The 21778-nt window shown below is 42.6% G+C and overlaps 1 protein-coding gene across 2 annotated transcripts; it reads right to left on the bottom strand.

Moving 5' to 3' along the window:
* Positions 1-981: 981 nt before the first annotated feature.
* On the bottom strand, positions 982-15964 carry ING4 (inhibitor of growth family member 4). Of its 2 annotated transcripts, none has more exons than XM_030468777.1 (8): positions 15885-15964; positions 3851-3922; positions 3479-3645; positions 3175-3289; positions 2770-2878; positions 2505-2652; positions 2037-2098; positions 982-1847 (listed from the first exon to the last, which is right to left on the bottom strand). In XM_030468777.1, exons 1-8 carry the CDS (start codon positions 15901-15903, stop codon positions 1808-1810), a joined length of 732 nt encoding a protein of 243 aa, XP_030324637.1. In that variant the 5' UTR covers positions 15904-15964; the 3' UTR covers positions 982-1807. The 2 variants fall into 2 exon arrangements, with proteins under 2 accessions (XP_030324637.1, XP_030324632.1); XM_030468772.1 differs by lacking the exon at positions 15885-15964 and adding an exon at positions 15737-15815.
* Positions 15965-21778: the final 5814 nt, after the last annotated feature.

The following is a 21778-nucleotide window of genomic DNA, read 5'->3' as shown; positions in this document are numbered from 1 at the left end:
AAGCCAAGCACTTCTTCTCCAAGCACGTGGTGCTGAAGCACTCAATGATTTCTGTTCAAACCCCAACAGAAGACTTAACACCAGCTTCTGAGCTGATGGCTTTGATGGTCCCTCTACCATTACAAGGTGAGAGCAACATGGCTTTTCACCTACACAGTCCTCTGAATGTTTTTAAAAATGAACCTCTACAAGAGCTTTGGCTTTTTGACTAGAGCAACAAAAATGCCCCATTGATCCCCATGCGAGTTATCTATGTGAGGAAAACATTTAGTATTTAAGGTGAAAAGCTTAAACCCTTCTGCATAGCAAAGAACAGGCAGAAAGAAGAGATTACAGGTCATTGATCTCCAGGCCATGTCAATGGAATTGATATAGGGGAGTTGCAGTACAGATCATCTCTTCCCAGTTACCTGCACACTACAAAGAGAGACACATCTGCAGTAACTGTTTTAGGATGTAACATTAACTTTGTAACAACACCTGGAGTTTCTGGCAACAAGGTGACCCAAGGTGACCCGCTGGCAAGCAAGTTATCCGATAACTGAAAAACCTACACACATTTCTGGAAGACCCTGGCTTGCCCTGATTGCTTATTTTCTCAGCTGTGCTTCCCAACAGCCACAGGGATGGTTGGCCTTGTGTAACATCCATCTCTCCTCCTCTGAGAGAGGACAACGGATGAAGTAAATAATGCTACAAAAATGTAAATAGATGTCCACCCTCTTGTGAGGGCATGACTGAAGGGGCAGGTATTTTTCATAGCCACCAGAAAGCTCAGTAACCTTTTGCAAAGTAAAATAGGTACATTTTCAAGCTGACTTAAGCCCAATGTCACTTATTAACATTGTTCAGGATTGTGACATGAAAAAGCTGTACCACATTCATAATTTAGAATAAAAGCAGAGCCAAGAAAGAAAGAATAACTGAAGTGACTGATTGGTCACAGGTTACTTTGGAGATGACAGTAAGGCAAACAGAGCATTTGTCTCAATGAACTTTATTTAATTCTTTATTATACACATGGGATCTGAGTCCCCAAACTTCCCATCATCAACATAATGGAGAAGCACTACCGCACAAAAGGAAGGCAGAATTTTGGAGCAGGAAGACAGGCTACATCAAGCCATTTCTCCCCATGTGGTCAGAAATTCTTCCTCCTTCACACAATATGCTTCCCAGACCAGCAGGTTTACCCCAGGAATAAGAGAGACAAAACTAGCTCTAAACACTCCCTCCTCCTTCTCTCCCCAACAAAAGAAGCTGCTCAATGCCAGTAGTGGAATGGTTAAAGACAGGGAGTACCTTAGATTTTCAGTCTCTCAACCAGCCCACTAGATTAAGAGGAGGCCTGGTTACTCCCTCTCTCCTGAAAAAAGATCCAGGAAAATCAAAGACCTAAAATGCTGAAGACTTACCTCCTTTCCTTCCCCCATCCCACAGCCTTGTTCTCTAAGCAGAGAGTAGGCAATGAACTCTGAGGAGGCTGAAGGAAAGCCAAGGAAAATCAGGAGCTACCTGAATCCCTGGGAATCTGGTGGCTACCCTGGTGCCCTCATTCATTCCCTTTGAGGTTCAGAGACCTGTTTGGAACAGTACAGAGAGGGCCTCCCTTAGGGATTCGGAAGCAACCAGGGATACAGAACACACAGGAACTGCTGTGAGGGTACACACCATTCCAGGGATGGCCCAAACCACAAACAGGGCAAGACTGCCCCCCCAGCCAAGGCCCCAAGGGCTGGGGGAGCTGGGACGAGGCCCTGGCAGGGGGAAGAGAGCTCCTGTAGCAGTACTGAGGGCTCATGTGATTTTACTTCTTCTTCCTCTCCTGGGAACAACGAGGGCAGAACCTGGTAGAAAGCAAAATAAAAAGCCAACATTTAGGGCATGACATGAACCTCAATCATGCAGTCCCCTTAGTTCAAATTTTTCTTTCTAAGAGGTCTTCTAAACGTGTATATACTGTACCCTCCGCTCTGACACCCAGGACCTCCCCTTTCCAAAGACCAGCAGGCCCTCCAAGTTGCTTTTTTACTCACCACTTTCCCCTTGGTTTTGTTGTCAGACCCACACAGGCAAAATGAAACCATTCAATGGAACACTGTTGGGATGGAAAGCAATCAGTTACAGAGTAGTCTTCTTTTGAAATCATTGCTTCTGGGCTACAGGAGTTTCCCAGCATTTGACCACAAACTCCTAACCACCTAGCAGTGATCAGGGAATGAAGACTCACACACAACCTATATATAACTAGCAAGGAAAACTCCCCTCTCCCTTGCTAAGCGTGGCGGCAAGAAAACAACCTGCCATTTTACAGACAACCCCGAAAAAAGAAAGAGGCACTTAACAAGTCATGGCAATTCACCCCTCTGTCCTTCCAAATACCCGAGATAAGCCCTCTTCTTCTCACTGCTTGCTGTATCAGACCCCACCCAAGCAGGACACGACTCTCCATGCAAGACTCCCCAGTCCCTTCTCCCCCATTTACACCAAGTGCAGGCTCTTACATCAGGATTGTCGCAGCCAATCATCTCCCCATAGGAGACCTGGTGGCAGAGGCAGTAAGTAGGCTCATTGGGGTCCACTGGCATATCCAATACATCTGAAGGGTGCACATTTCCAAAGGTAACTGAAGGCATCCCATACTCTGTGCTACTGCAGGACGGGAATAAAGAGTGGGGATCAGATCCTTTGCAGGGAATTCTGGCTAGGCTTCCCCTTTTCTGATTCGTAGTGCTGTGCCTCCATCCCAAAAATGTCTTAAACACTTACGTGCGGACAAGCTTCAATTTCTTCTGGGCAGTTTTTGGTGCCTCCTCATCAGAGTTCTTCCCTTTAGAGCGAGCACGGGCAGCTTTCTTTTCTTTTTGGGCTCGGCCCTCTGGTAAAGAAGAGAAAAAGGTGTTGCTCCTGCCAGCCCTTCGGAATAGACACCTGATTGTAACCACGTCTCCAGGACTAAGATACTTTGGAATGTATATTGGCTTTGAGCCATGCACCCCATTTTAATTTTATCTAGAGGCCTTGAATATGCTCACACATCTTTTTACCTGTCCTTCAGATTCCAGCGTAACAGTCTTTGATCTGTACCACTCCAGTGCCTGCCTTCATCCCCACCACTTCCATAGTCACTTGGCTGCCTCCTGTATCAATCTGCAGCCCAGTGGTGGTACTCACTCTTCTTGCCCTTGCTGGAAGAACTGTCATAGTCACTCGACTCTATCTGCTTCTCCTTCAGGTCTGCTTCAAAGCGAGCGAGGTCTGTGTCCAGCCGCCGGATGTGCTTATCAACCTGCAAAAAAGGCAGTGACCAGGCGTCACCCCAGAATAGAGTCCAAGAGGACAAAGAGAAGAGGGCACGGGGCTTGCACTATGAGCTCAGAAGCAAGAGTGAGGAGGGCCTAAAAAGAGAGATCGGGGCCTTCCAGAACTGGGGGCTTCAGTACAGCCTACAGTAAACATAAAACACTTCCCTTCATACCATCTCGTAGGTCTGCATTGCCAGCTGAACCTTGTCGTCCCCAAACTCCTTGCATTTCCCATAGGCCTCCTGGATTTGCTTGAGAAGCCCCAGTTTTTCCTCCGAAGACAAAGTCCTTGCATTGCTGATATACTCCGTGGCCAACTTATCTATTTCCGACTTGAGGTCTGAAACAAATTTAGCCATTAAGCACATAAATATAGGTACATACACACAAACTACAGTACCCTGCATTAAGAGGGATGGGAGAAGCAGAGCAGCTGTAGCCTTCCTCCCCAACCCCGAGATCCCCATGGTAAAGGTAAAGGAAAGAAAAAGCTGGTCAAGCTGCATACTTCCTGTCCCACCAACAAAACCATCTCTAATCCTCACCTTCTGTCCTCTGATCCAGATCTCGCATGAGCTGGAAGTTTCTCTGCAGCTCAAATGGCAGGTTCTCAATACCTGCAGGGAAAGGAAGATACACAGGTAAGTCAGGTTCCTGACCAGGATGGCAAGGCAGGAACAAAGCACACCAGTAACAACATATACACCACTACTGTGGTTCCCAGTGCGTTCTCCTGTGCCACATTAGCATGTGTCCATTTGTTGCCAACTCCAAAGATGACAGACTACAAAAACATGGTATTTTAAATCCAGGAGCATAGTTCTATACTACACAGTAGTTAAGAGAAAACTGCTGCCATATAGAAAGATCTACATTAAGAAAGCAGAAAACCAAAATCCGTAATGCAGTCAGTAAATATGGTACAATGTATCCATCCAAGAACTCTAATCAGCAATGAAAAAAAAAATCCAACAGCTAGTAAATAATGCCATTTAGTTAATTCTACGCAAGGATGTCAAACTTCAGAGTTGATCAAATGCTAATTCACTGAAAAGCGAATCCATTTTAGTGCATCCATTTTACATACAGGGTACAGGAGACACTGTTCAGAGTCAAAGCACAAGTCTGAGAGAGGATGGGGAGCAGGGAACAGCAGTCCTAACCGTCTGTCCATGTGCTCCCTCTTCTGCCTTCTGCACGGTAAGCTCAGTGTGGTCTGTCCAACACCAGGAAGGATGCTACATACCGTGAATAATAAACATTTGTAGGGCTCTGAATGAGCAATATGAAGTTGATAGTCAACTAATTTTCAATGCATTTTGCTACTCATCCCCTAGGCATCACCAGATGCTCAACTGACAAAGCTGATAAAATTAATTTTCATTTTTCCATGCCTGTCTAATCAAACTGAGATCTACTGTCACTGCATTAACCTGAAGTCCAAGCTTGACTGTTGCCACCTTCAATATCTAATAAAAAAAAATCATCTCTACAGTAGAGACATTTCATAGAATCATAGAATTGGCTGGGTTGGAAGGGACCTCAGAGATGAAGTCCAACCCTTGGTCCACTACCGCTGCAGTTAGCAGACCATGGCACTGAGTGCCACATCCAGTCTCTTTTTAAATATCTCCAGACATGGAGAATCCACTCCTTCCCTGGGCAGCCCATTCCAATGCCTGATCACCCTCTCGGTAAAGAAATTCTTTCTAATATCCAACCTAAACCTCCCCTGGCACAACTTGAGACCATGCCCTCTTGTCTTGCTGAGAGTTGCCTGGGAAAAGAGACCAACCCCCCCCCTGGCTACACCCTCCTTTCAGGGAGTTGTAGAGAGTGATGAGGTCTCCCCTGAGCCTCCTCTTCTCCAGGCTGAACAGCCCCAGCTCCCTCAGCCTCTCCTCATAGGGTCTGTGCTCGAGTCCCTTCACCAGCCTGGTTGCCCTCCTTTGGACCTGCTCCAGGACCTCGATATCCTTCCTAAACTGAGGGGTCCAGAACTGGACACATTTCCATGAAAAGCAACCTGCTGGCAGAGAAGGTCTGTATGCAAGATGTGGGTTTTAACAAGTACCACATATAGGCCATGAAATTAATTCCTGTAAGAGGCAAAAACAATTATGGGCCTCACTGTGCCCAGATGCTGTTCCTTTAGTTCATCTTTTCACAAACAGAATATAGTAAGTTACATACAGCATCCTAATAAATAATGAAGCTATTGCTTCAATAGATGTTGCCGTTTCTAATTAAATATATGAGATATGCTTGGATAGTAGGTGTCCTTAAGTACCTAGATAAATAATCACACAGGACATACACATTGCCCCCCTGCATTCAAGGACAGTTAACAGTGCAAAACTGAATTCTCAAAAAATTAGTAAGCAGCAAAATTAAGGCTACCTGCACATTTCTAAACTTGATACGTCTGCATTTGTCCAGCATGACAGACTTCAAACTACAGCTCATCTCAAAAGAAAATGGGGACACACTGCTTACAACTATCATTGCTTACTAAAGGAACTTATGACAGGGATGAAATCCAGCTTGGGAATCTCAAGACTATGCCTTTTTCCTTCCTGCAGTTCCCGGCCTCGACAACTCCAAACCTTTCAGTAGAGCAAAGGAAACATTACCCACACTGTAGCATGCTAGTTTTCATTCCTCTCCAAAGCACCCCCTGCAGAAGACAGAGGAAAACAGTATCTGTTTTTGCACTGCACTCCGAGTTTGTTAATTTAAACTGAGTTTATTAATCCTGGAAGATCACAACTTCCAAATTCTGGGATTTGTAATTAAAAGATCTGCAAATAATCGAATCTCTTTTTCAATTATAAAAATGAAAGTCTGGAAAAGCACAAGTTCTTCTGATTACAATCAGTTTTCCCTCAGCAGGGCTAGGAGCCTTTTAGACAGAGCAAGCAACTGAGCTAGTACAAAAACCAGTAGGATGCTATTCTCCAGGCAGAACAACCCCACATGGGGTTATGGCCACATTCTGCAGCAATGTTCTTGCGGCAGGGGAAACAGGCAGGAGTTTGTTTCTGGTACAGGACATGAAAGAGACTGTGCTCTAGTTTTTCACACTTTTTTCTTACTCTAAAAACCTGCCACCACTACCACAAGCACACGCTCTTCAGACTTTTCTTCCCAGGGCCGCCTTCTCTCACAGCCAGCACTCGGCCAGGCAAAGGTCACCTCAGCCTCATTACCTGCCCCTGCCTCTGCAGAGCTCTCTGCTCCCAGCAGCTCTCAGCAGTGCAAAGAGGCTTTGGTCCAGCCCTGGCTCTGGCCAGGCAGACACTCAGCACAGACACAACTGGAGGATCATTTACCACTCAGGCACATAGGAGCCATGAACTTCCAGCTGCTCGTTAGCTGCGCAGGTTTCCATGGTGACCAAAGAGCCAAAACTCTGTCATTTGAATTCCTTCCCTGCTAAAACTGGCAAAATAATTTCCTAAAATTCCAGCAAAAACTTTCATTCTGCAAATCTATTATTAGACCAATGTTCTGTAATCACTATGTCAATAAACTGGGAGAAGATGAAACAATTGACAGTGCAGTGACTTTATAATCTGAACTGCTACAGAGATGCTTTATCTATTCAACTGAAAGTAAAAAGAAGCTAAGAAAAGCACTACAAATTATCATATGGAGAGCCTGGCAAGAACAAAAAGTGTAACAAGATAAAGCTGCACCTAAGCAATTTTTAACTGAGCTACAAACTATTTGTATGGTGTACAGTTTAATCTCACGATGGGCAAGTTTTCTGTAGTCTGCAGACTAACTAAAAAGTTCTTGTGTATCCTTAGGAAAAAAATGATGCTCTTCATCACAAACTACCATAGTGGTCACAACACTTGCTGTAATTTCTTTGTCTGCACTGTGCTGGTTGTCAGACATCACCCTAAGAGTTCCACAGAAAAAAGTTTAAGTTTCCATTTCCTCATTCCTACTCATTGAACACACATTCCCCTCAGTCTTTCTGAAAACATTCATGTAGTTTATATAATTTCATTTCCTCCCAAATTTCTCCCTTTTCTTTTACAGTTAATTTGCTCTCTTTTCTTATTGCAAGATGCACCTAAACTTTTCATAACTAAATACTGTGTATTATAAAATATCCAAATAATTCTCAGATTCCAAAATGGATCACAGTAAAGAAAAAAACACCCTACAGGCATCCTTGATCACTGGGAGGAAGTGAAAGGTAGTCACTCTGTCCCAGACAGATAACAAGTTGACAGAAAAATTAAGAGAAGTGAGGATATCTTTCAACACAAATGGCATGGCAGCAAGAGAGGAAAAGGAGGATGGTGAAGATGTACAACGAAGGAAGTGCTAATAAGGGCAGCAGGTCGGCCAAAAGCATGAGCTGCCATGACTGCAACTGAATTCTTTTGCACAGGTCCACACAGAGCCACGTGCAGCCCCACTCATTCCTGCTGCAGTACACAGATCATCATGTACAGCATCAGAGCAGGTGTCTCAAGTCAAACATTTATCTACCTTTGTCTTTCCCCAATTCTTACCCCTTCATCACCTCCATTCTTCTTTCACCTTCTATTGCCCTCTTTCTTTGTCATTCCTTCCCCCATTTGCTCTCCTGCAGGCACCCATAACCATGCTGTCTTGTCCCTTTAAGAACCATGAACTCTTGCTCCCCAGGTCAGAATCCATCACCACCTTCTTTTCCTTCTACTAATTTATTTCTTTTCAGAAACATGTGGAGTGTCCAGTGTAGACAACTGATACTTAAACTTCAGATACTTAACTCTGACATATGCACACACAGAGCAAGCCTACAAAACCTGGTGTCTCTCACTAGGTTCCATTCCTCTGTAGTTCATCTTTTCACTGTCCCAAACGGGTTTGTACTGTGACAATGTCCAAAGTCCTAAAAAGAGATCCATTGGAGCAAGCACCACACAAATAGACAGTGACTTTCCTGAGATATCTGTCCACCGACATGTTCAGATGCAGGTTTAAATTCATCAAAAAAAAAAAAAAATAATGGAAAAATACATTTTGAAACATAACCACAGTTGCTTTATTGAACAGTACAGATTTCAGCAAACACTTTCAACACCACATTGCTGAAGATGATTTAAAACATCCTGCTTGGTTCTCAATATGTTGCAGCTTTTGAGGTATACTGCAGGACAATTGGCTTACAGCAAACTTCAAGATCTTCTTTGCTTCTTCATTAGGGGGAAGGAAGTCTTGTATATCCCTCTATCTCTCCTTTTAAAGGATATAACCCTTTTAAACTGCTGCTTCTACTCTTTTCTGTGTTCTCAGCTAATTATTTATCTTCCTATGCAGTTCATTGAAATTGATGCATGAGAACAATATATACCTTCCTCTCTATTCATATATGGCTCAGCCCTGCTGCAATATGCACATCCTAACTTGTAACATCATCCTGACAAGGTCTGCAAGGAGTAATAGTACTTATATTTTTCCAAACAGAGTACTCGGGTGCATGGTAGAATGACTTATCCACAGGCACCCAGGAATTCTGTGGCCATATCCTGTGCTCTAAGTTCTGGGACACCCCACTGCACACTTGTCCACTCAGGTGCATCTACTCTGGGGGCTGTCCAAAGAAGCATTTATCAGTCAGCAACAACAGCCACAGAAACCTACTGCTTCACTAAAGAGTGGAACACTTTCTTAGGGAGGGAGGACTCTTTTTGCCTTTTTCTTATTACCTTAGTTCAATGCTACAGCATCCACAGTTAAGATAGCAGGCAATGTTGTTAAGTCTCAGAAAAGTGATCTTTATTTTTATGTTAAAAGTCAATCTTGATTTTAGAATCTTGGAGGGTTTGGAAGGCTGGCATGTCACACAGCTACAGGCATTTCCAGCCCATCAAAGATCTCCAAAGGCAGGGACCACCACCAAGGAGATCACAGGGCTGTTTGCCAAAACAGTCACATCAGATTTGCTGTTGACTTAAGTGAAGAAATGCAGAGAAAATGCAGTATGCTTTGTCTTGTTAAGCTACCTTGTATCAGCTATGATAAAAACATCAGTCAAAATGAATCCTAAATAAACTGGCCATTAAAAATAATAAATGTATTAGCATAGTGTGGGCTGTGCCTATAGCTTCCACACAGAAACAAATTATCCCTATGAATCACCAAATCCCCTTCTCGGCATGGATCTCTTGTAATTTTCCACAGACCATTTGTGCTTGTGATGCAATTAATCCAACGTCTCTGTAAGACGAAGGGCATCTTTCACTTGACTAAAATTACATTGGATATAAAACCAGTTTATTAAGATATTTACATATTGGAAGTATGATGTGACAAACTCTAGAGGTAAGAACAGGGAGGTATGGTTGCATGCTACACTGGGGAAGGGATAAGAGTAATGATGGCAGGTGAAGTGAGAGATAGAACTGCTGGGGAACCTGGAACACAGTCAGGACTGGGAAGGAAACAACAGCCAGCTTGAGCCAGTCCTGACATCACACCCATGTCCTCTGAGAGTATTAAGACAGCAATACACATCATACCCTCATTTGATGAAGTTATACAGAAGAAAATCCAGGGAGATGTAGCTATTCTGAAATAATAATCCTATTTTCCTGTGTTAGCTAATATTATCCCAGAATGAAAGAACATTCCCATGTCAGCTGGAGGAAAAAGACAATGCCTTTCAAAGGGTGTATGCTGTGACCAGAAGTTTTCCAGTACTGACAAGCCCTGAACTGGTGCAACTCTACATGCCTACTGACATGAACACATCAGATGAGCAAAGGAAACTTGATTCAACCCTAATCAGTATAAAAAAGGGGAAAAAACACAAAAGAAAATTACTACACAGTACCACCTTAACTTACCAGCTCACAACTCCTCATCTAAGTCTAATGTTTCCATCATCGTCTTCACTGAGGCAGATATCTCCTAGTATCTGCTCCTGGCACAGGTCCTGACTGGTGGCCTCCAGGCCAATGGAATGAATATCAAGCAGCCATCTGACTAGACAGCCCAGTGACATCCTTCTGCCTCTCAAGCTCACCAAGATTACTATCCCTCTGCTGATGATACTCAAGCATTTAGATCTAATTTAGACCAAATGTTGGCATAATCCAGTTCCTCAGAAGTTTGGGGTGGGGGAAGATGGAAACATTTTTTTAATTGTTTTGTTACCATTTCTTAACAACATTCAGTAACAGACCAATCATACAGAAATCTGAACTTCCTTCCAGTCTGGCACACATTTCCCAACTGGAACAATGTGTTCTCCCACTTCAGTAAGGCAAATACAGCAACAGCCTCATCAGCCCAGGCAGGAAACAGGTGGACAGTGATGGCTGTAACCATCAGTGAAGGTGCTGCTTGATTGCTTCAGAAAGCACACCCCTATACGTGACCCTTCCATTCACTTCAGCTATGCAAGCAATGGGGCAGAAATCCTCAGCAGCAGAGCATAGGTAGATGAGCAGAGAGGTCATTTGATAATAAATTCAGGCACCAGGCAATTGAGAAGAGGTACATGTCTTTGTTCTGTTGCCATAAAAGATTAACTGATACCCACGAGGTGGGTAAATAGGGAAGCACTCATGGTAGAAAATACATGTGGTTGCACACAGAAGTTCCCTTCACTATAAAGATAATTCCTGCAGTCATGGCACACTGACATATAAACAGACACTTGTAGAAAATTATTTGGGATGTTTCCTGAATATAACTGCTTCAATGATGCCTACTATAAAGCAGGTCTGTGATCCCCTCAAAAATTCCAAACATGAAGAAAACTCAGTGTTTGCACCTCACCTGCTGGAAAATCTGTATTAGTCACCCATCATTTCTCCCCCTCAAAGCCTCCACTATAGTATTTCTCACCCATTATGAGAACAAATACTGAGCCAAGCACAGTAACTTCGAGAAAACACAAACATCTCTAACAATACTTCATGCACATTCAGTCTTCTGATCACAAAACACTTTTATTCCTTTTCCTTTTCTTCCTCCATTCACAGATCTGAATCTTTGCACCTATACTTTTTTCCCCTACTGAAGTTGCACTACTTTCTTGTCATGAGGGAAAGCACTGTGGTATCTTGCTTTTCCCCCCTCAGAAGCAGGCATAAAATGGATTAGAGACCAGACAGAGGACAGTACTTGAAGAAACGGAAATCTTAAGTTCAGCCACGGAAGAGAACTGAGGAAACAGCCATACACAAAGAAAAACAGAAGAAGAGAACTGTAATGAGAAACATTCTTCTTTCCCTTCCCTGAACCCTTTGGCTCAGAATGGTAATTGAAGGAAGGTTTCAGTAGGATGAAGGTAGGTGATCAGAGCAGACGAGATAAGGAGTTCCTCAGTCTCTTTACACAGCACAGAAAGAATGCATATATTTTTGTGCTGTGTAAACATCTGCTAGGGGCATAACACATTTCAGACAGATATGCTTTGCAATTAAAAGCTTAAAGCAAAGGCAAGGGTACATCTAATCCTAGTTCTACACCTAGTTTCAAATTACAGCAAGAACTTGAAAGCTACTGAGATACCAGACCTAAGAACTCGCCATGCATCTTTTACTAAGAAAATTGTTGTCAACTTGGCTATTCCACAAAAATCTCCTGAAAAAGAATCTTAGCTGTCCAACGTAGAGGACTCAGTTTATGAACTGAAACAACTGAGGCTGCACACGCAGCTTTCTCAGACTGCTCGTGCATTTTAACATTTAAATTTTACCTAATTTTAACCACATGAGATTTTTGTACCAGCATTTCTCATTCCCAGTGACTGAACAGTGATTAAAAGTTTTATGTTATTCTCTTTGCCCAATACAAAGTCACACATACACTACCCAGACCTCAACTGGAAAATTGCCTTGGTAGTCAGCTTTTCAAGGTGTTCATTACTGTGACTATAGAATGCTTTTTCACAATGCTGCTGTGGAGTAGCCCACTTCCCTCACTGACAAAATGAAGGTCAAGGAATTTACTGAGACAAATAGATCAAAGCCAAGAAGGGCAGCTAATTACTTACACATCTCTTGAAATGTCTAAACGTATTTCAGAATTATCTGTTCAAAGCAGACTTCAACTGCAGCAATGAGCACCCTGCATCCTTTTCCTGTGACTACAAGTTTTCACTCACAGTCTGAGGGAAGCACAATCTATGCAAGGAGAAGCTGTAAAAAGCACGATGCCCAAAACAAACAGAAATATCAGTCTCACTTTGTCAGTGGTAATTATCTGCCTCAAAGACAAGGCCACATTTTATCTTCCTTGAGTCTGCACTTAATTCATTATACACCTTTCTTCAAGAATTTGAAGAGGTCCCACAAACAACTGTCTTCTTTCATCACACACTCCTCATTCATTCCTTGAGCAGATGCAGCCAGTAAACCATATGAAAGAGAAACTCTGTGGGAGGAAAAAGCCAATTCAATTGAAAACGGTGTCTACATTAGCACTATTAATACTGAAATAATTTAATTCCGAGAAGTAAATGTAAATATTAGATATTTTTAAGAAATGACAAAACATTCTTGACTATTTATTTGCACCAGTTCTTAGGGAGCTTTGGAAACTTAATGAAAATACAGATAAAGTGTTAAAACAAACTTGCCTGACTGGACCTTTTTTGATAAGAACGTATGTTTCATTAGTGAAAACAATATCAAAATATGATTAATATATATTAATATTAATTAATATTAATCAATATAATTAATATTTATTAATATATTAATATATATATTATATATAATATGATTAAACCACAACTTGCATCAAATATTCAATGCAGTATCAGAAATTATCTTGCATGACAAGGCAGAGTATGAAAAATGAACCCCCAAACAAACCAACAAATATAAGATATAATAAAAGTACTTCAAATAGCTACATAAGAGTTTAAAATGCATTACAGAGAATTATTAGCAGTGGCTGCACCACTCATGCAAATCTTTCCTGAAAAACTGCAAGGTAGCAGTTTTTGATCCAGTACAAGAAAAGTCACTTGGGAGTGAGATACAGATTGAAGAATAATGGGTGGGACAGACCACTGAGACAGCAAGAGGCAGCCTGGCTGCCAACAGATACTATCAAGTCCTCGGGAGGGTAATAACCTGTAGGAAGGACCAATGTAGGTGATGGATAAAGGACTCTAGACTGCATTTCTAAAAAACAGAAAGATTCTATCACATCAATATCACTGTAAATAGTTACCTGAACACAAGCTCCTAGCTAAAACACAAGGGTCAGCAGGTTTGGGGCGTACCCAACAGAAGAACGATAACCTGACTTCTTTAGTTAGTACCATGAAGAAAACTGGCTACTAAAGGACCCTACACATTTTCAAAGGGCCAGAAGTTCAACTTGGATGGCTACAGAGTAGAGGAGGCCTGGAGAATAACAATATGGCTCATTAGAAGGCTGAAAAATATGTTATCTCAGGCAATTTTTTTTTTAATTTATTTTTGCTAAGTTACCAGAAAGAAGGTTAAGTTTTGATCAATTTACACAGGTAAGAAACTTTAAATAAGAGGACACTTTAACACAGCAGGTATAAGGTGTTAGAGGTGTAAGCACTTAGTATTGGAACTGTGAAAATTAACTACAGACAAATATCACAAAACCATGACAGAAAAGCCTATGAGCACACTAAACTGAATATACTGGAGGCTGATATGGATGCTTTCTAACTGGAAGTATTAAAACTCATATTATATGCTTTTCTGAAAGAACCTCTACATGAAGCACAGACTTGTTAGCTAGCAAAGGGAAGTAAAACTGCATATGTGATACAGGATACCAAACAAAATTGAAAAAGGCCTTTACAAGGTCTAGGAATATGCAAAAAAGGCTAAATCATTAGACTGAGGATTGCTTTGTTCTTCCCAATATCTTTGTAGACAGATTTTTTAAGGTACTTTTAGATTGTGCATATTACTTTTTTTTTAAGGAAGGCACCTTAAAAATGGCAGTCTACACCACCATATTTGTATTTACTTTAAGCAAGATGAGAATCTCTAATTCAATGTCAAGACCACGCATCACAGATGAGAAAGACAGTAAGAGTTTGTAATTTCCTCTGCAAGCTTTCACTAGAGAGGAACAGAGAAAATTCCAGGGAGTTAATAGATTTTAGCTGATAGTGTTGAGATTCAGAAGGGTTTGTCTTTGGAGGGAGCACTCTTAAACCACCAAACTCATCTACAGATTCCTTTCTCTCCAACTTAGCATCTACCATACCACTCCACATTCAGTGCTGCATCTTTCTCATCTCTACCTACCACGTGCAAATTCCAGCCTTTCACTCCTTCACCTTCACTCTGTAGCACTTAGCCAAAATGCACCTGCGCTCTCCCAGAAGGAAAATTAACATCCATCCTCTCCACCCACTTACTCCTTGTCCACCTGCTTCCTTCCCCTCTTCTCTAGTCCACTGTCATCCCAACTCCTGGCCACCTTTGCTCAGAAGTCTCAGCCAACTGCAGTCGTCCACAAGAGAATGAGAAGAGCAGAAAAACATACATCTTTTCACTTTAGTTTATTATGGTTCTTGAACTTTCTGAATTCACCCTGCTTCCACATTTCAAGTGCTGACACCAGATTAGAATGAAAACATGAAAAGAGCACTCACCAAAGAACAGGCTTCTAAACCTTAATTCATTTGTAAATTCCTTTAAAAAAAAAAAGCAACCAAAACCAACCAACCAAAAAACTCAGTCTCCTCTGAATAGCCTACTGTTTTAAGAACACAGATGTAAAACACGCATTGGAAGTTTTATGTCCCAACGGGCTGAGTTTGACAAAGTCAGAAACACTTTAAAGCAGGGCGATACCAAGAGAGCTCAAACAGCGTCCCCAACCCTATTTACAGAGCATTTACGGAGCACCTCCTGGATCGCCAAAGCAGGACTGCACTTGTCAAACGGCAGCGAAGGGAATGTATTAAAACCGCACCCCTACAGCCAAAGAAGTCGTCTTCGGCTTGGTTTCCAGTTTACCCTGGGAAGGCCGCCGACAGCCGAGCTCCTTCCAGCGGGGCCATCCCAAGCTCCCGCCGCCAGATGTGCTGACGGACGGACCGCCCGCCGCGGTGATGGCTCCCGCAGGAACCCCAGCCGAACCCTGGCCCACAACGGAGGGGTGGCTCCGGGCGGGCCGCCGCCGCCGTTTCTAAGCGGCCCCAAGACACCCCTGCGGGTCGGGCAGCGGGCAGAGCCTCTCCGCCCGGCCACAGGGCCGGAAGGCGGCGGTGCCCTCAGGGCCGGGCCGCGAGCAAGCAGGCAGGGCTGTCTCCCGAGAAGCTCAGAGCAGGCCGCGGCCCCCCAAACCGCTAAGCCCCGGAGCGAGGCTCCCGCGGGGCCCCGCCCCTCCCCGAGGTCCGTCCGACCGTGCCCCTGCGGCCTCCCGCCCGGGCGGCCCCCGGCCCCGCCCACGGCGGCTCTTACTATCCAGGTAGTGCTCCAGGTACATCCCCGCCGCCATCTTGGGCCCCGCACACACGGGCGCTTCCGCCGGGATGCAGACGCCGGCTCCCGCCGCCCGGAAACAGCGCTGCCCGCCCGCCGACACCGCTTCCGCCCGCCCTGCCCGCACCTTCTGATCCCGACGCCATTTTGGGCTCTGCGGGGTACCCGGGGCGGCCCCATCCACCGCCCTTTCCCGCCCGTGGGGACGGGGCAGCCTGGTGGATGCTGCTTCGCTCGCTCTGTCTCAGGGCTCCGCCGCGGCTCCATCGGCAGCGCCGGCACTATAGCCCCGCCGGGGGTGACGGATGAGCCCGGGCCACTCTGCTGCTAATTGCCGGGAGCAGCTGCGGGCCCGGCCGCGGAGAGACGGGGGGGGCAGGCCAGGCCTTCACGCAGCTCCCTTGAGGTGCTGGAGAGGAAGGAAATACCTTGTGCCTTCATCTCCGCTCTAAAAGCAATGGGGGTCGTCTTTTGGGAGGTACGGAAGGTTCTCCCCCGGCTTCAGATAATTTTTCAGTAGCCTGTATGGGCATTCTGGGGAGGAAGAGCTGTTGGTTTGTTACGGCACTTTGAAGGTTTACCATCACCAGAGAACTGGACAGCAAGAAGTAGCTGTTGCTGTGTTACAGACCATCTTTGTCATAAAATGATTGTGATACTAACTTAATGCATCTAACAAACGAGAAAGTAACGAAATTAAGTTAAGCATGTGACCCTCGCTCTCTTTTCCCCATTTTGCCTGAGCCACCTTTCCTCACCATGTATCACGAGTCACTTCTAGGTCTGACCTTGACTTGCTACAGAGCTCAGGGGACCTTTCCCAGACTGTCCTTTTGGTAGTGATTGCACCTGATGCGGTATGGTACTGTGCTACGTCAAAAGAATGAAGTCACATGCGATCATGAAGGAACCGAGACAAAATTATCTTGCTTCTTCTGGTCTTTAGAATCTGTAATATTCAGGATTCTTGTTTCAAGAGGTCAGCATTAACTTAACCAAACTGGGTTTGTTTGGCAAATGTGCTTCATTGCCTTTTGTCCTGCCCACTCACCTGAGTAATTTTTTTTTTTTCCTGATAGAGTGTATAATGAGGTAAGTCCTTGCTCAGGACTTCTTGCTGCTAGATTCTGGCCATGAGGAGAAGTGACCAGTCTTGTTCCTTCTCTTTCCCCCTAAAGATCTTCCAAGGCACCGTGCCTTCATTTATATTGATGTACCAGAAACAAGTCTTGCAGCAGCCTGCAATGCAAGACTGAGAGGCTGTTACAAAAAGCACCGCATCTGTTTGAACAATCAACTGTCTTGATGTTACACTATTTGGTTGATTCGGAGATCCGCTGAGTGGAGTCTTTTCCAGACCTATTCCTAAAGTAATTTAAGTTACTTATGACATATTTTTAATTATTCAAAATGTATTTCATATTCTTTTCCATTCCCACACGAAGCAGCTGGCTTCAGTTAACTGAACATTATTGTTAAGTCTCACTTTCTTAAAGTACTTCAAAATTCTTGTATAAATTGCCTTACATTCTTAATTAAGGACAAGGATGTGCCTATAATAAATATAAAAATATACATCTGCTTCTTATAACCTGTCACAGTACTGTACAAGAATGCCCCAAATGCATCTTGCTTGGAGCTGTTAGGAAACAGTCATTCTTAGACATCGGCAATTTGACTGAGAGACCACCTGGGGATCCCATCTTACCTTCCAAGCCAAGGCTAGGGAGATTTCAAAATGTTAGACCACCTAAATGGAAAGACAAGCTCCCTTTGGGATTGTTGCCAATACTGATACAAAAGACAGGGAAGAGACAGTTGCCTAGAAACTAAAACGGTAAACTTCAGAAAAATATACAAATGTATCTTTAACTTCATTAACTGCCCTGGTGCAGTTGGAAAAAAAATGAGGCGGTTTTGTGTACCTGCGTGGTCTCATGGCAGAAAATCTTCCAACACAGGAGAAACTAGTTCCTGAGGTATGAAAACAGAAAAGTTAATGTCTGTTTTGCTTTCTTTAGAGAGCCAAGACACCAAGGTTCATGGAGAACTGCATTGCTCAGGGTTCCAGAAGCATCCTCACCCACAGAGGGAGTGTTAGCATGGTAGTAATTTGATGAGAGGTGTGATATGCTTTAGAGTAACCACTTCTGCAAGTGAAAGTCCTAGCATGGGCACAGAGGTTTTCACAGGAAGATGCTTTCTGAACTGGAATAAGCTGTAGAAATACATGTCTATTAAATTACTATCCCCGATCCAGCCTCATACCTTGATATGCAGTAACTAACGTAGTAACAAAGCCCCATATGCTGACCCCAATGGTTAAACACACACCACCCTCCCAATCTCAGACTTTGCTACTTCAGTTGCATCCTACTGTTAAAACTAGTAAATATCCCTTCTTTAGATGAAGGACCTGACTGATGAGTGGGTTTACTGCCCAAAAGGCCTAGATGTCTCATAAAGGGAAGCTAAACAGCCTACTGAAGTAGTCTAGAGTAGTGGTTCTCAGCCTTTATTCATCTACAGATGCCAAGAGTATTCTCCCCTGGAAATGTAAACATCTGCACACCAAATTTAAACCTACAGCTTTTCTGTTTCCTTCAGATCTCTTAAATGCTGTCCAAGGATAACAAGGTGAAGGCCAATGCTTGAGAGGGTGCCTTAGGCACACCCCAGCAGGAGGCTTACACCTTCTCAGTCTTGGTTGGTTCCCTTTTTTCTGCAGAGGTACACATTCATCTCATCCCACTCTTTCCCATTCTCAGTTCAGAGATCCCTGCTCTGCATTTCCTCCTCCTCCTCAGGAAGGACTCAGTGTACCCACACTTCATTCTTAAGAGCTCCAGACAAACGATCTGCAGCACTTGCCCCCAAGGTGGTTAATCAGTTTTACAAATGAAAGAGGCTGCCAAAGGCCCCAGATTATAGCTATGTTGGCATTCCAAAAACATAACCTAATTCAGCAGCAAAACTAGGCATACACTCTAGTTCTTTGGTGTCATGATTTCTTTCTTGATTCTTTTTTCCATTCATTACACAGACACTACATGAAACGGAAATGTTTGTTGGACCAAGTTACTACATCTCTCTAGTATTTTGGTGTTCTACTATACAGAAACAAGAAACCATGCACACAAATGTTATCTGTTGTACCTGAAATGACGACTGAACAGGTACCTATCTTGTAGCTAAGGAAATGTACAGAGCAATTTCAATCCACGTTCTGAAACTGCACTAGTAAACCTGGGCAGCTTTTGGGTACGTTACCTGCAAAATATTAGAAGAAAATCCTAAACGTGATATATATCCTTTAGTTGATATAAAAATGATAAAATAAACAATAAAAATATAGAAGACAGGCAGAATCTCATAATTATATTCTATATTAAGAAGAAAGCTGGATGATTGTAGACAAATGAAATATTACCTATTGACAACGAGATTTAGGAAGATGTTTAGTTCTACCCATTGAACATCCTAGATGTTGCATAGCTAGAAACTCACAAGCAATAATTCTAAAAGAATTATCTGGCAAGCAGATGGAAACAATGGGGTTTCTTTTCCAAACAACTTTGGAGCTCTGAATGTATTCCAGAAGACCAGTAAATAACTTAAAAAGTGTTTGAGAAGTAACTGAGATCATCTAGGTTGCTGTAAAGCCAGCTAAACTAATGCTAATTTGGCAAAATCATAGTGTGATTGATAAGGGGTGCACTCAGATAAGAAAAGAAACATAATTCTATTTGTTTTAACCTAAAGAAAAAGATCTCATTAAAAGAACTACATATCCTTTTATGGCAATACAAGTTTGGTGGCTCAAGAGAACTGTCTAGGCCTGATGCAGAGACTTATAACTGAACCCTACACAGCCTGCTCATTCATGAAGCAAAAAGAAAAGCAGTAGATAGGTAGAGCCAACGATGGAGCCAAGACTTAGTGTGAGACACCTAAACCAGCTTAATTTAATTTAGCTCTTTGGAAAGAGGAATACAGTGACTTGATCACAGGCTGTAATTTATTACAAAAGGAGAAAGACAGCAGAAGATTTTAACGTGCTGAACAAAAGCGTAACAAGACCCTATGGATCTAAACAAAGAGTAGTAAAATAGAATGGTAGTTTTAATGACAGTGATAACCAACAACAAAAATCTAATAAGGGCCATGGTTGATTAACCATGAGGCTTTAATTTAAAGAAATCACAGAAATCAGTGTTAGGGGTTGGAAGGGTCCTCAAGAGATCATCGAGTGCAACCCCCCTGCCAGATCAGGCAAGTCTTAAATATTTTTTTAAGATTTAACTGAATTATAGCCAAGCAATACTATCATTAGTCACAGCTGAGATTCAGCTACTGCTTGTGGGTGACTTTTCCAAATTATTTCTAGCCTACATGCTATTTCCCTTTAAAGCAACGATAATTTGCAAAATCCAGCTAAGAACAGACGATTCACTAAAGGACAAAAAGAGAAAGTGCTACCACCTTCCAGCAAAGAAACAAGATGCAACTTAACACAGAACTCCAGGGTCACTGTCTTCTTGGGTACAGACATACAGAAACAAATGGGCTGGCATCACAAAGTAAAATGTGGGGTCAGAGAGTTCAAGGGAACCGAAGAGGAAAGGAAAGACCATGGGATCTTGTTAGAGAAAGTTCCTCTCGTGTAAGCAGGAGTTAAATAATTGAACCAGTGTTGGCTTGAATGCACAAAGCTGAAAAGCTGCAGACTGTGGAAACCTGAGGCTTCACCATCTCAGCAAGGAAGAATCTTGTATATTTGTTACACATTTTGCATCCCACAGGTAGCAACTATATTTTTTATACTACCTGAAGCATCCTGAATATGTTGAGCAGCCTCAGGAATCCAAAAAGGAAGACCTAATCCAAACTCAAATAAGTGAAAAAGATAATAAGGGTAAGGTATCTTAAATTATTTCTACACCAGCAACAGGATTCTGGATAAAGAAAGAAATAACAAACTCTCGTTGATGAGGAAAGAAGGATACCTGGAATAAAGTAGCATTTCTGAAACTTGATGGGCCAGTCCCTTAGTAAAAAAAAAATCATTAATTCCTTTCTGGATGACAGCAAAAGCTATCTGAGCAGGAACAAACTGCACAAACACAAGCAATAACACCTTTGAAATTACTAATAACACAGGAATTGTACAGCCTTAAACACACATGGATCGCCATGCTAGGTAACAGATTCCAGGGAGAGGAAGGATAGCACATTAAAAAACAACAAACCAAGGACCATGAAAAGTGATTTCAAGCACCTTGAACATATGAAACGAAAAACCACTGCAAGGAATTTTAACTTGTGAGACATTCCCCAGGGAATACAACTAGTCAGCAAAACATCCTTTCAACTTTTAGAACTGTAGCTTTCTTAATACAAGACACTGCACCCAAAACAATTCAATTTTTCAGATTTCAAAGTTATGTGTACAAGACAATAACTCGAGTGAGTTATTGGCAACTGCATCCTAGTCATATGGAATATGAACATGCAGAAGAGAGCCACAAGCAGTAATAAACCTGTGCTGAATCTATACTGATTTCCAATGTGAGCAAAATCAGAAAATGGTCTGTCCAAGAAAGCAAATAAAGCAGAAAAATATGAAACTCTGCTGTAAGAAAAATTTATTATGTGGCCAAAAAAGCCCGAATTCCACAATCAAGAAAGAGGAAGACTTTTGGTAAAAGATAATCCTGGGTTCACTAGGAAAGTCTGTGAGCAAAAAGAAACAATTTAAAACAAAACAAAACAAACAAAAAAGAACCCCAACACACCAAATGGGAAAGGCCAGACAACAACTGACATAAGTTAGACATTATAAAATAGACATTATAGAGTTTTATGGTAAGGAAAACTTTGTGGCTAGCAAAACTACTGGTAATAGGAAAGAGACTGGATCTTTCATTCCTTTCTTTAAATAAAAAAATAAACAAATCTTACTAATAGTACTGATGCTAGATAAAAATGGTGAAAATACTAGCAATACAGAACAGGGGAAAT

Source organism: Calypte anna, chromosome 1 (genome assembly GCF_003957555.1).
Source record: "Calypte anna isolate BGI_N300 chromosome 1, bCalAnn1_v1.p, whole genome shotgun sequence".
Lineage (NCBI taxonomy): Eukaryota > Metazoa > Chordata > Aves > Apodiformes > Trochilidae > Calypte > Calypte anna.
This window is presented reverse-complemented; position numbering and strand designations above follow the sequence as displayed.

Coding starts and splice junctions, on each gene's coding strand:
- ING4 (XM_030468772.1), bottom strand. CDS start 15,773: ATGGCGGCGGGGATGTACCTGGAGCACTACCTGGATA. Junction 3,646..3,850: donor TCTGGATCAGAGGACAGAAG/GTGAGGATTAGA, acceptor AATTTGTTTCAG/ACCTCAAGTCGGAAATAGAT. Junction 1,848..2,036: donor ACAAAACCAAGGGGAAAGTG/GTGAGTAAAAAA, acceptor GCTTTCTACCAG/GTTCTGCCCTCGTTGTTCCC.